This window comes from Acipenser ruthenus, chromosome 1 (assembly GCF_902713425.1).
Source record: "Acipenser ruthenus chromosome 1, fAciRut3.2 maternal haplotype, whole genome shotgun sequence".
NCBI lineage: Eukaryota > Metazoa > Chordata > Actinopteri > Acipenseriformes > Acipenseridae > Acipenser > Acipenser ruthenus.
In genome coordinates this window covers 11715231-11730345 of record NC_081189.1, presented here as the reverse complement: position 1 = coordinate 11730345, position 15115 = coordinate 11715231, and the positions used below count along the sequence as shown (strand labels likewise).

Below are 15115 nucleotides of genomic sequence, written 5' to 3'. Positions count from 1 at the left end.
AATGATGGATCAAAGCTGTGTAATTAAATAAGGATGATATATTTGATGGTGGTAAGTAATGGAATAAAATTTGCGGACCTGTTTAAACATTAAATAAACCCAAGTAGACAATATTTCAAGCACTATAAAAGCCTAAAAATAGTGGTACTTGCTTCCTTATTAAAACACAGTGCTGTAATTTGTTAAAGGCAAGCATGCAACATCCCCTAGTAGTTGCTGCAAACATTCTCTGTCTGGTGTGGACTTGCCCATACATTGAGACTGCACGTTGTGCATCCACTGAATTGGTTGGACGTGCAAGGCAAAGCTTTGCCAAGTTATACATATGTGGAAATTGATTAGAAACAGTCCCAAAACTCAGTTACCCAAGGGCATCTGCATGCTTTCATAGAGGTAATATATGCAGCTCTTTCGTTGTCATGTTATTTGTCCCATTCAATAATTAATTTTATCAGTACCGAGTCAAAACAAAGAAAATGTGCCTATTCGGGTCTAAAATTCTAACTGTGTTTTAAAAATTAAGCAGCAGGTTGTTTGAAGCGAGGTGGCTGTACTAGATCGTATCTGTAGTATTGATTTAACTTGGCTACAACCGACAGGAATACTTTTTGTCTGCGCTGACTTTCCAGTTTGTTTTCTGAAAGCTGTTTATTTTACATTCTGTTCAGCACACCCTGTAGTAGCCTTTCGTTTTTAATGTGTGATTCTGAAGCTAAATAGCGATTTGATCGTATTTTCTCCAAAGACACATTACAAGATGTGCAAAACAATTACCTCCATCTGCTTGTACAGTTTCTTTAGGAAATATCTTGACACGATCATCAGCCAAAATATACTTTGCTTTTTTTGCTTTGTCGTCCATTTCTGGTATTTTACCTCCAATGTTTAAAACCAGATTTTATCAACCCAAATCAAAACAATGCAGCACTGCCTTTGTCCCACCCCCTACTGCGCTGACTCGGGAGGGTGAAGACGAACACAACACCGTCAGCCGACCACTTTTTTTCACACTGCGGACTCACCGTACAGCCACCCAAGAGCTACAGCGTCGGAGGACAACGCAGCTCTCGGGCAGCTTACAGGCAAGCCCACAGGCAAGCCCGCAGGCGCTCGGCCAGACTACAGGGGTCGCTGGTGCGTCGAGGAAACCAGGGCCGACCTAACCCTCCCTCCCCCTGGGTGACGCTCGGCCAAATGAGCGCTGCCCCCTGGAGAATCCCGTCCTCGGTCGGCAAGGAATAGCCTGGACTCGAACTCGCGACGTCCAGACTAATAGAGCGCATCCTGGACTTCACATGGAGCGCCTTTTCCTGGATGCGCCACTCGGGAGCCCAGGCTCCCTGTTATTTTAATATGTTTTTATTTGTGGCAGCTAATGTCTGTATTGTGTTTTTTTGTTATGTACAGTGCTTTTGTGATACTTCAGTATGAAAAGTGCTATATAAATGAATAGGACTTCTGGTTTTACGTCACACCCGAAGTATATTTGGCTTAACAAGCTAAGCCATACTTTTCAGATATATATTCAGTTTAGCAGGCAAATGGAAATCAGCACAGAATTATACTCTGGGGTTTTGTCTGCCTCTCAAGTGTTTGTAAACCTCATACAATCCTTGTAAGATATTGTTACAATTGAAACCCTCACAAGCCCCACCTTTTGAAATGAGAACAGCACGGTTGGATTTTCTCACAGGCTATCCTTAGAAGAGCAAGTCCTTGACATAGTGTGTGTCTATTGTATAAACCACTTGCCTACAAAACAACTGTGTTTGCTCACTGCTTTTAACAGCATGTTTAAAACAGTCCTGTTTACACTAATGAGTCCCAACAACTACAGTCGTTGTTTTCTGAAGACACATCTCTGACAAAATACCAGCAACACATTTGAGGTCATCACATGTTTTATTTCTTTAAAGTGTGCAATTGTAAATAAGCTTTTTGTTGTAATCAGCACATAGTACCAGCCTGGCGTGAGACTGGCATTGCGAATATCCACAATAAATCTGTACAAAACGCCTGCAGTGGTAGAAGTACCCTGTGCTCACAGTCAGTGCAATCAGCAAAGTCCTCAGAAGCACTTTCACAAGGCACTTCTGACATTTAACCCAAAGATCCACTGTTTGAATGGTCGTGCCTATACCAAGAGATCCTTACAATACAATGTGTTCTTGAAATTGTACACTACTTTATATACAAACTGGGATTCTACTATATACAGCATTGGGATTTTCAAGTACATTCTTTTAAAAACATTTTAAGTGAATGTTTACAACTAAGGCCAAACGTTTTGCATCACCCTATGGAATTAACTCATTTTGCTTCATAAGTTCGATTCGAATTACACCTGCTGAATAATGTTCTGTTAACATATTGAATTGCATACCGCTTTGTGGTTTTCCCATATACTTGATGAAAAATTAACAAATTGAAAAATCAAAATCTAATCTATCAAAATACTACAGTACTACTATTATGGCTGCCGGTAGACTTTTGCGACATCATTTTGTAGTTTCTTTGATTACGTGATTTTAGATAAAAGATCTAAATTATGTTCATATATACAGTGCTCCCTCGCTATAACAGGTCTTAGGGGACACACAATATGAGCGTTATAACTGGAGTGTTATAAATGGGGGAGAGGGTGGGGGGCGCCGCGGGACACATAACTCCCTCTCTATAATGCACATATAGTGAAGCAAAAATGTAACTTTCCGTGAATTAAACATGCATAAAACACCATGTAATCAACGCTATATTTTTTACAACAAAAAAAAAAGGTAACATTCCCACTCATTGGATCATTTTAATGAGCTGTTTTTAAACTATAAATAGCCTGGCTAAACAGCGGTCGGGAGTTCAGTTCGAAGCAACAGACAAGCAAACCAACTGTGAGAAGGAGAGTGGGTCAGGAGAGGGGAAGAGGGAATGGGTTCGCCCCAGGTTCGGCTGCCGGAGCGGGGCTGAAGCGAAGCTGAAGCGTCTCGTCTCCTGGAGAAAGTTGCAGCTGCTCTTGCAGCACAACAGTAAATACATTAGAAAGATAACCATGTAATAGGCCTAATATTTATTTAGTTATAAAACAAATGCTGAATAAGATGTCTGTGTTATAAAGTGCCAGCGCAGCTTTTCTTCAGTTCACATACTGTTTCAAAAGGGAACGAGTTAGACTGAGAAGTTGTTTACAGTTTGAACATCAGTACTGTATTTACTGTAGAAATATTGCATGAATCACTAGTATAGGGAATTGGGAGACATCCTGTAGGAGCGTTATATCCGAGGCGCGTTACAACCGAGAGCCTTACAGCGAGGGAGCATTAACATATATATATATATATATATATATATAGTTTTAATCCTAAAATTATAGGTGATGCAAAACTTTTGGCCATAGCTGTGCTTACATTACAGTGGAATGGAAACAGAACACAAATGTACACATTTTTGTTTCAGATACATGACACTGGAGGTACTAATGCTCTCAGAGAACAAGCCTGGCATTTTTATGTAGGTTTTATACATGATAACAATTTGTGTACATTAGTAATACACCAGCAAAAATATATTCAACAAGAAATATAAAGCAGATCTCTGTAACGTTCCAAAGCATAATACATGCAGTCAGCTGCTTTTAGGGAACAATATTTGAGAAGTTTTCCTCAGAAAGTAAATGAATGTAGCCTAACCCTAACAATAACCTTGTAGATACAGGATCCTATTAGAGTGATCCTTGAATCTGTATCATGGACATCTGGTGTGGTTTTCTTTGCATTTAACAGGGAGTCTCGTTTTACTAGCTGATGGATAACTGCATTCTTCTTTCAAAAGTGAAAACGAATGGTGTCTTATACTCCTAAAATGTTTTTTATAATTCATGTTCTGTAAGACTTCTCGAGTACATGGGCACACTTTTCAAGTAAGTTGAACTCAAACTCTCAAAATATTCAGTACTGTTACATACAATTTATCTCAAGTTGGGACACAGAAATTCAGGGTTTGTTTGATATTCAGCACACTGTAAAAGATGACACGTGTGATAAAATAAGCACAAGGCGGAACATCCTGGATCCTCTTGTTTTTACTGCTTCTCCCCTATAAACAGAATTAGTCTCCAGTGGTGTATTGGTAGTGGTTTGGTGTACTGATTGGCAGCTACATTAACACCTCAATGATAATGATAACACTGAGAATTAAAAAATGTGAAAGCATGCTTTCCTGAATCTGTTGAGGTACAAGGAACACGTGTCCCACCAAAATAAAAACCATGCTAACTTTATTATTTTTGCTATGAGGTGCACGAAACAGGGTTTCAAACTTGCTGACGGGTTGGATCTGTTCATCCAAATTGTCAGTTTCCTCCTCATGATACTTGAGTCACTCTCTCAAATGTATTTTAAGAAGAAACAGTTTCAATAATGGCTCAGTTCCTTGTGTATCTTAAGGGTTAAACCAGACACATGGAATACATGAAGTTAACATGCAACAGTGCAGATGATTTTGTAACTGGGCATTTCAGCAGAACCTAGTTAGCAACCCAAAGGCCTAGTGGCCCATTGTATTAAATCTGATCTGGTCGTTAAGGAGACCCTAAAATGTAAGACTGCTGAAATTGTAACAATTTGTAAATGATTGCATGTCAGCACATGTTTTGCAGCTGCTGTCTGAACGAATGTGAGTAGAATGTTATTTTACGAAGGGAAGTCCAACGCTGGGTATAAAAGCTGTTCTTTTTAAATGTAAATGTGATTTTCCTGGAATGCTCCACAGAGATCCACTCACTATCACAGCATTACTGCAGCATATCTCTTGCTGCTACCTGAAAGAATCCAGTTAATGTCCAAAAAAGCAACTGGCCTCTTCATGCAAGGAATCAAACCCAGTGGCCAGTTTTAACCTTTGCAACACCCTTTCCTGTACAATGAATCTGCAGTGGTGCCGTTACAGAGCTTGCCATTAATAACATTCCCTTTGGTCCCCAACATGAAAGTGTATAAAGAAAGCTGCAGTTCCACTGTTCAGAGTGCCCGGGCGTGTCACGCTCATGAAGTCTCGTCCTGCAGGGCATCAGCCTCTCCATCGTCATCGGCGCTCTTCATCAGCTGCTCGTACTTCCTTTTGAAGAAGCCAAGCTAGATTGCACAGCAGCAACAGCAAGTGAACCAAAACCAACAGCAAACAAACAGAAACAAACTGGTTAGAGGCAATGCCATTTCTATTGAGAGAAACAAACCAGTCAGAGGCAATGCCATTTCTATTGAGAGAAACAAACCGGTCAGAGGCAGTGCCATTTCTATTGAGAGAAACAAACCGGTCAGAGGCAGTGCCATTTCTATTGAGAGAAACAAACCGGTCAGAGGCAGTGCCATTTCTATTGAGAGAAACAACTAGACTGCAAAGTGCTACTCCTTTACTCTGAAGAACTGAAAAGATCTACTGTGCTGTTACAGTAACACAGGGTACTGTAGTGTAGTCCTGTATTATTGTATTAGCCAAAAAGTCTGTGAGAAACATTAACTAACTCAGAATACAGGATACAAGAGGACAATTGCAGTTCAATGAACTATAGCCTACATGCCTACAGTGGAGGCTTGATGGCCCTTTCAGAAAACAGCAGGCAGATAACTGGACCTCAAGCAAATATTCCTAACTCTGCCCACAACAGGCAACAGGCTATTGCTAGGAACATTCTGCTATAGCAGGGATCTCCAACCCTGGTCCTGGAGAACCCTTATCCTGCAGCTCTTCTATTTGTCTTTACATCATCAGAGCTAAAGATTTTGAACTGTTAATCTGGGCTAATATAGACAATAATTGGTGCAATTAAGTACCTGACAGCTTGGTTGAAATGAAAACCAGAAGACCCTGTAGCTCTCCTGGACCAGGGCTGGAGACTCCTGTGCTATACTATAGGTATGCATGGTAAAGCAGGGTTTCCCAAGCCTGCTCCTGTGGACCCCTGTGTCTGCTGGTTTGCATTCCACATTAGTTCTCAATTACTTAATTAAACCCTTAATTGAACTGATAATTTGCTCAATTATACCTTTTTTTACTTGTTTTCAGCTCATAAACTGTTGCAGATTTAAAGTTAGCTATAACATTTTATAAGTAACTTGAACTCTTCAACTGTTTAAGAGCTGAAAATAATTCAAAAGGTCAAATTAAGCAAATTATCAGTTCAATGAAGGGTCTAGTTAAGTAACTGAGAGCTCAGCTGGAATGAAAACCCTCAGACACAGGGGCTCCTCAGGACCGGGGTTGGGAGACACTGTTCTAGAGTAATGACAGCTTCTTACCTTCCACAAGAGAGCAACCAGCGCAGCCAGTAAGATGAGCCCTCCGATTATACTGCCTGCGATCACCCCCACCGGCACCTCTCCTTTCTCACCAGGTTTGCTAATCGTAATTTCTATCTGGAAATTGGAATATAATCTTTAATTCATAGGCAGACTTTTCAGCTTGCATGCAGTCCCTCTTAAAACCAGTAGATGTCATTACAGCCCTTATGTTGCTTTGTGAATGCTAACAAAGAAGTGTACAACCCATTGACAGTAGGGCTTTCCTGTATATTGTATTCACTGTTAGCTCTAGGTTTGAACTGAACTCACTTTTAAAATGAATTCCAGTCAAAGTCGATGCACCTGCTTCTGTATCTGTGATGTGTTAAGGATACCCTCATTTACACCGCCTCCTCCCTCCCGGCCACAGACAAGTCCACAGTAACTGGTACTTACTGGTAGCTTTTTGTCCAAGATAATAAGTAGTTCAGGCTCTGACGTATCCATCTCTGCGCTTGCTGTGAGCTTTATAGACTGAAATGTCGACTGTGAAAAAGGAAAAGAAAAAGGAATGGTAGTCTAGCAATGTATTTCTAACTCCAGAGTAGTTACTGTAAGGGTAAGTTACATATGTATCTGCATGAAGACATTGTACTACTATTATTACAGGTTGGTCATGCAATACATTGATATCACTAACACCGTATTGGTTTGACCGGGAATTTGAAGTTTGTTTAGAATTCTACGATTCATTCATTCTAACAAAATACTTTGCCTACAAGTGTTTATTTCCACACACACACACACTGACATACACACACAGGGTAACGAAACAGTTCATTCATGTCATTATTTCTGTTTACACACACACACACACAATGTAATGAAACAGTTCATTCATGTCATTATTTTGCTCTAACAGCTGCATAAACTTTTTTTTTTTAGAAATAGATACATATACAGACGTGCTCAAATGTGTTGGTACCCCTCCACAAAAAACGAAGAATGCACAATTTTGTCTGAAATAACTTGAAACTGACAAAAGTAATTGGCATCCACCATTGTTTATTCCATATTTAATAGAAATCAGACTTTGCTTTTGATTTTTTATTCAACATAATATTGTAAATAAGAAAACAAATGAAAATGGCATGGACAAAAATGATGGGACCGCTAACCTAATATTTTGTTGCACAACTTTTAGAGGCAATCACTGCAATCAAACGTTTTCTGTAGCTCTCAATGAGACTTCTGCACCTGTTAACAGGTAGTTTGGCCCACTCTTCCTGAGCAAACTTCTCAAGCTGTCTCAGGTTTGATGGGTGCCTTCTCCAGACTGCAAGTTTCAGCTCTTTCCATAGATGTTCGATAGGATTCAGATCAGGACTCATAGAAGGCCACTTCAGAATAGTCCAATGTTTTGTTCTTATCCATTCTTGAGTGCTTTTAGCTGTGTGTTTTGGGTCATTATCCTGTTGGAGGACCCATGACCTGCGACTGAGACAGAGCTTTCTGACACTGGGCAGTACGTTTCGCTCCAGAATGCCTTGATAGTCTTGAGATTTCATTGTGCCCTGCACAGATTCAAGGCACCCTGTGCCAGGCGCAGCAAAGCAGCCCCAAAACATAACCGAGCCTCCTCCATGTTTCACTGTAGGTATGGTGTTCTTTTCTTTGAAAGCTTCATTTTTTCGTCTGTGAACATAGAGCTGATGTGACTTGCCAAAAAGCTCCAGTTTTGACTCATCTGTCCAAAGGACATTCTCCCAGAAGGATTGTGGCTTGTCAATATGCATTTTTAGCAAATTCCAGTCTGGCTTTTTTATGTTTTTCTTTCAAAAGTGGAGTCCTCCTAGGTCTTCTTCCATGGAGCCCACTTTCGCTCAAAAAGCGATGGATGGTGCGATCAGAAACTGACGTACCTTCACCTTGGAGTTCAGCTTGTATCTCTTTGGCAGTTATCCTTGGTTCTTTTTCTACCATTCGCACTATCCTACTGTTCACTCTGGGGTCGATTTTCCTCTTGCGGCCGCGCCCAGGGAGGTTGGCTACAGTTCCATGGACCTTAAACTTCTTAATAATATTTGCAACTGTTGTCACAGGAACATCAAGCTGCTTGGAGATGGTCTTGTAGCCTTTACCTTTACCATGCTTGTCTATTATTTTCTTTCTGATCTCCTCAGACAACTCTCTCCTTTGCTTTCTCTGGTCCATGTTCAGTGTGGTGCACACAATGATACCAAACAGCACGGTGACTACTTTTCTCCATTTAAATAGGCTGAATGACTGATTACAAGATTGGAGACACGTGTGATACTAATTAAAGAAACTAATTAGTTTGAAATATCACTATAATCTAATTGTTTATTATCTTTTCTAACGGGTACCAACAAATGTGTCCAGGCCATTTTAGAATATCTTTGTAGAATAAGCAATAATTCATCTCTTTTCACAGCTTCTTTGCTTTATTCTATGACATACCAAAGGCATGCAAGTATACATGATAAAATAGCTTTTAATTTCATCACTTTTCAGGAGGAATGAAGCATTATTTCAATGAGCTGTAAGGGTACCAACAAATTTGAGCGCGTCTGTACAGTAAATCATAATCAGCATTGACCTGCATTAATCCAAACACAGCACCACAGAATAGCCATACACATTCTATACTTACAGTGGTGAAGCTTCCATTCCAGATTCTTGTTGTTATATTCAACAGATAATTACTTCTTGGTTCCAAGTCTTTGAACCAGCATTTGATGTGCTTACAAGTTGCAGTGTTACAGTCCTGATGAAACAAGAAGAATATCACTGCCTGTCCCATTGTATAGAATATCACTGCCTGTCCCAGTGTATAGAATATCACTGCCTGTCCCAGTGTATAGGATATCACTGTCTGTCCCAGTGTATAGGACATCACTGCCCGTCCCAGTGTATAGGATATCACTGCCTGTCCCAGTGTATAGAATATCACTGCCTGTCCCAGTGTATAGGATATCGCTGTCTGTCCCAGTGTATAGGATATCACTGCCTGTCCCAGTGTATAGAATATCACTGCCTGTCCCAGTGTATAGGATATCGCTGCCTGTCCCAGTGTATAGAATATCACTGCCTGTCCCAGTGTATAGAATATCACTGCCTGTCTCAGTGTATAGAATATCACTGTCTGTCCCAGTGTATAGGATATCACTGCCTGTCCCAGTGTATAGAATATCACTGCCTGTCCCAGTGTATAGGATATCGCTGCCTGTCCCAGTGTATAGGATATCGCTGCCTGTCCCAGTGTATAGAATATCACTGCCTGTCCCAGTGTATAGAATATCACTGCCTGTCCCAGCAGCATATAGAGAGACAGTATTGCTGACATTACCCCAATGCAGATCCCATAATGTATATAAGTGTGGCAGAGTTTACATGCACCTCCATTTCTTCCACTTCAATAATACCCTTGCCGTATGCAGCAGTGGCTCCAATATGGTGACACTATCTGGTATACTACTACTCTGCCACTGTTTACCTGTTACAGTCTTCGGCCAAATACTGCAAAAAAGTAGCCAGTTGTCCAGATTGCTGTTTCACTAGGCAATCTGAGCGAATAAATACACATTTCAGGTTTTGGCAGATTGCCTGAACCATTTTTAATAAAACAGGCAGTCATTCTATACTAAAGGTTGAAGCTAATGCAGCTGCATGACAGGACTGCACCCCAGGTTTTAACATTCCAGCTCCACAGACACTTAACTTCAACTTCTAGTCATCAGGCTACACCTTTGTTTTTCTAATGATATGTATTGTTTGATGCTCAGTTTGACAGAATGACAAATACAAGCACAATCTTAAACACTGTAGCTGTTATGTTGTATTGTGGTCAGTGATTTCTCACAATGAGTTTATTGAAAGAACATAAGAAAGTTTACAAATGAGAGGAAGCCATTCGGCCCATCCTGCTCGTTTGGTTGTTTGTAGCTTATTGATCCCAGAATCTCATCAAGCAGCTTCTTGAAGGATCCCAGGGTGTCAGCTTCAACAACATTACTGGGGAATTGGTTCCAGACCCTCACAATTCTCTGTGTAAAAAGGTGCCTCCTACTTTCTGTTCTGAATGCCCCTTTATCTAATCTCCATTAGTGACCCCTGGTCCTTGTTTCTTTTTTCAGGTCGAAAAAGTCCCTTGGGTCAACATTGTCAATACTTTTTATAATTTTGAATGCTTGAATCAAATTGCCGCGTAGTCTTCTTTGTTCGAGACTGCATAGATTCAATCTTCTTTGCAGTCTTTCTAGAGCAGCAATATCCTTTTTGTAGCGAGGTGACCAGAACTGGACACAATATTCTAGATGAGGTCTTACTAATGCATTGTAAAAGTTTTAACATGACTGCCCTTGATGTAAATTCAACACTTTTCACTATATATCCGAGCATTTTGTTGGCCTTTTTTTATAGCTTCCCCACATTGTCTAGAGACATTTCTGAGTCAACATAAACTCCTAGGTCTTTTTCATAGATTCCTTCTTCAATTTCAGTATCTCCCATATGGTATTTATAATGCACATTTTTATTGCCTGTAGTTGTTGTGTTGTGTTGTATTGTGGGCAGTGATTTCTCACAATTAGTTTGTTGTGTTTTGTTGTGTTGTGGGCAGTGATTTCTCACAATTAGTTTGTTGTAGCTGTTGTTTTGTGTTGTGTTGTGGGCAGTGATTTCTCACAATGAGTTAGTTGTAGGTGTTGTGTTGTGTTGTGGGCAGTGATTTCTCACAATGAGTTTGTTGTGTTGTGTTGTGTTGTGGGCAGTGATTTCTCACAATGAGTTAGTTGTAGGTGTTGTGTTGTGTTGTGGGCAGTGATTTCTCACAATGAGTTTGTTGTAGGTGTTGTGTTGTGGGCAGTGATTTCTCACAATGAGTTTGTTGTAGCTGTTGTGTTGTGTTGTGTTGTGGGCAGTGATTTCTCACAATGAGTTTGTTGTGTTGTGTTGTGTTGTGTTGTGGGCAGTGATTTCTCACAATGAGTTTGTTGTAAGTCTGCACACATACCAGCTCCTTGATCCCAGTGAGCCTCTCCTTGGAGAAGGATGCCGAGTAAGGCCTCTTTCCGATCTCCAGTGGGTTCAGCAGACTGCTTGTCTCACAGCTCACATCTCTGGCCTGCAGGATATACAGGGCCCATCAGCCACAAAGAACTTCCAAAGTCAAGTCATTCCCTCACCGCAGCAACCCCCACAACAGAAAGGTGAAGGCCAGTCATTCTCCATTGGCAGACAATGAATATCTGGGGTGCATTTAGATTGCTCATAAAGTCTATGGTACGTATTGGATATCTGGTCTCTATGTTACAGGGTGTGAATTATCATTGGTTAAAGATTCTTCAGTCACACAGTATGTCTAACTATCACCACATCTGTGTTTATTTTATAGGGGTCATCAGATTTAGCATTTGTATTTATTGGTCCTTTTAACTCTGTAATGCATGAAACATTGAAAATAGCTGGAAAAAACAGTTTTGGACACATAATACATATATTTCCATTGCTTTATATGGTAACAAAAATGCATCCTCAGTCATGCATTTGTGTCTTCACATGTCCCCCCACACACACATATAAAGACTAGAAGAGAGTTTTTATATCCACCTCCATGAGGTCGCCATGCATGAAAGGGTTCAAGTTATTGTTCATTTTAGAAATGGTTGAATTGAAAAAGAGATGGAAATAATATATAGAGAAAGAGAAACCATGTATGAAGTAAGTGCCAGGACTTGCTATCTCTTAAAGGTAGAGCTGGCTGGTATATTACCATCTCTGTATTGACCCCGGTGAGGTACAGCAGTGGGTTATTTGCTTTGGTTGACACTGGCAGAGCAATTGTGAGGTAGGCCATGTGGACAGGGAAGCTCCCAGTGGTAACCTTTAACAGAAACATCCAATTAAAACAAATAGGTTAACCAGAGTTACTTCGATCAGAGGAGAATCAAGCATACATAGTGAAAGCATGGTAAAGCAAATGTAAACATTGTAAAGAATAGCGAGGTATGGTATGACTTTTATAAGGGTAGTTCCCTTTGCGTGCAAGGCTCCATTTGTGTTCCACATAGTTCTTATAATAATTCCAGAGACATTTGCATACTATTTGGTTTACTGATATGTTATGTACAAAAATGTATTGTGTATAAATAATAAAAAAAGGAACTTCTACAAACAGCCGCCCGTCGGGCTGAGCAGGACAGGACAAGGACATGCAATACAAGCCGTGGGAGGAATTGGGTTGCGATACACCTCCTTCTGGTGTCAGGACAGTAACCAAGCAATATGTGGATGAGGTTTTATAACAATAAAACAATTGCTAGTTATGTTTATGTTTTCTGTTCCAGCTGGAAGGCACTGTGAAGCTGCTTACTCAGTCTTCAGTAAAGGGAAACACTTTGTTACACAAGCTACATAATGACGGCTTTTCTTCACTGATTCGTTTTCTAAAGATAAAAAGTGAGACGCCACGTTTTTACATATTAGCTGACGGTCCACAGTAAATCATGTTTAATACGTCAGTGTTCCTGAATGCTGGGATGTCAAATAATAAAGACATGCACAATAACAGACTAACCTTCAGTGTGAAGTTGAATTCAGGACCAATGTCTTCATAGCTGTTCACTGTGGTTTTAACAAAGAGATCCCGGTTTATCTCATAGAAATTCAAGCTTGTATCTCTGCAAAAAGAGGACGTTTAGTTCTAAAATGGTGCTGCTGATTTGCAAAGAGCTGTAACATGAAACAGTTGACCCAAACACAGTCATTTTTTTGGAGTGTTGCAGGTAGTTTACACAAGAATGTTCTGTAATGGTATGACTATCATTGTACCAGTATCAGAATTATTCAAGGGTAAAGCTGGTGAATCGGGAACTCAAGGACACACAAGGCGAGGCACATTACATTTTCAAAATTAATTTGATGTCATTCTAAATATATGTTTCCTTTTTGTTTTTTTCTTTTCTGTTTTTACAAAACAATTGGCTAAAAGCAAACATTTTCAGTGATCATTCAGATTCACTTTGCAGTTAAACTGCAGTAAAAGAGGGAAATTACCTGTTAAAAAAGTGTATTAAGGACTATAACTTGTCAGTGATATCCATTCAACCACAGACACAGCCTTCTTTATTTTCCACAGAAAAAAAACCCCAAAAATACATACCTTGTTAAAATAATTTCTGAGTCATACTGAACAGGAAATGAGATGTTGACAACATTGTTTGTGGGCGTCTCTTCTGTGCTGTCACTGTTAAACAAAAACAAGAATATAGCATCCTCAGAATCATCATAACAATGCAGCATCCTCAGAATCATCATAACAATGCAGCAGTATTGGACAGATAACTGAACAAAACGTTTGAATTTCTTACCTGAGAGCCTGGAAGTTTACATAAGCCTCTTTCTGCAAGTGGTTGAAATTAAAATCAAAGTTGATGTCAAAGGAGACCTAGAAAAAATAACCACAAATTGATTGGGCACACCTCCCAACAGTTTGTCCTCTATGATCCTTCATCCATTTCAGAACTTATCACTGGTTTCACAGACCCTGATAAGCACTAATCTTGGACTAATTACGTTAAATCAAGCCAGAATGGCTTCCTTAGACATACCAAGTGTAACGAGCAGGGTTTTGTGATACACTGCCGTTACGGATTCTGTCCCCTGTCGCTGAGATAAGAGGTTAAAAGCTCTTAAACAGCAAATGCTGAGGAGCCTGGCTCTTTTACAATGTGGTTAAGACACTTGCTTATGATGACATTGCAGTTCTACAAAAAGAAGGTTCCATTCGGAGTCCCAAAAGTCATTGTAAACACAGCTAGTGATGCAAGAACTGGAGAGTCATGCCAATTAATGCTACTTGAGTGCTATCTCTTAATAAAGCAGCTCACCTCTTGGTCTGGTTTGAGAGCTGGATATCCAACCTGGCAAGAGATGGATTCAGTTGACTCCACTTGGCATTTCACCTCCGTGCCATCAGCCTGGAATTCAATACCAAAGGGTCAGGCAGCTCGTACCATTACAGCAGACACAACACCTAACACAGCGCTGCAGCAATCACAGCACCTAACACAGCCCTGCAGCAATCACAACACCTAACACAGTCCTGCAGCAATCACAACACCTAACACAGCCCTGCAGCAATCACAACACCTAACACAGCCCTGCAGCAATCACAACACCTAACACAGCCCTGCAGCAATCACAACACCTAACACAGCCCTTCAGCAATCACAGCACCTAATACAGCCCTGCAGCAATCACAACACCTAACACAGCCCTGTAGCAATCACAACACCTAACACAGCCCTGCAGCAATCACAACACCTAACACAGCCCTGTAGCAATCACAACACCTAACACAGCCCTGCAGCAATCACAACACCTAACACAGCCCTGTAGCAATCACAACACCTAACACAGCCCTTCAGCAATCACAGCACCTAACACAGCCCTGCAGCAATCACAACACCTAACACAGCCCTGCAGCAATCACAACACCTAACACAATACTAAACATTTCATAAAAATCATTCAAGCATTTGCATGCCTTTGAATTACTTCCCTGATACAGTGTGATTGCTGACGGGTGTGAGGTATATTACAAGAGGAAGGCATTTCTCATGGGGGCCTGTTCTAGATCTATACCATCCATTTGGTATTCAATCCTACAGAGACTTCATGGAACACTACTGTATACAGCTGTTAACATTGCACTGCAGTACATAGTAGCACTATTAAGTCTTGCAATTTGCTACACTTTATAATAAATAAACTAATGCATTCGGATGTATAATGCATAAAATTATTTTCTGAATGATCGG

The 15115-nt window shown here is 40.4% G+C and overlaps 1 protein-coding gene across 1 annotated transcript in view; it reads right to left on the bottom strand.

Annotated features, from left to right (window-relative positions):
- Positions 1-1883: 1883 nt before the first annotated feature.
- The window catches only part of LOC117403811 (integrin alpha-2-like), a 52821-nt gene continuing 39589 nt past the window's right edge, over positions 1884-15115 (bottom strand). Inside the window, exons 21-30 of the mRNA XM_059000189.1 lie at positions 14183-14272; positions 13664-13740; positions 13456-13539; positions 12871-12973; positions 12067-12177; positions 11308-11418; positions 8947-9060; positions 6729-6818; positions 6291-6407; positions 1884-5126 (exon numbers count right to left, since the gene is read on the bottom strand). Of these exons, the coding sequence (XP_058856172.1) occupies positions 5037-5126; positions 6291-6407; positions 6729-6818; positions 8947-9060; positions 11308-11418; positions 12067-12177; positions 12871-12973; positions 13456-13539; positions 13664-13740; positions 14183-14272 (987 nt within the window). The 3' untranslated portion in view covers positions 1884-5036. The remainder of the gene's footprint in view (positions 5127-6290; positions 6408-6728; positions 6819-8946; positions 9061-11307; positions 11419-12066; positions 12178-12870; positions 12974-13455; positions 13540-13663; positions 13741-14182; positions 14273-15115) is intronic.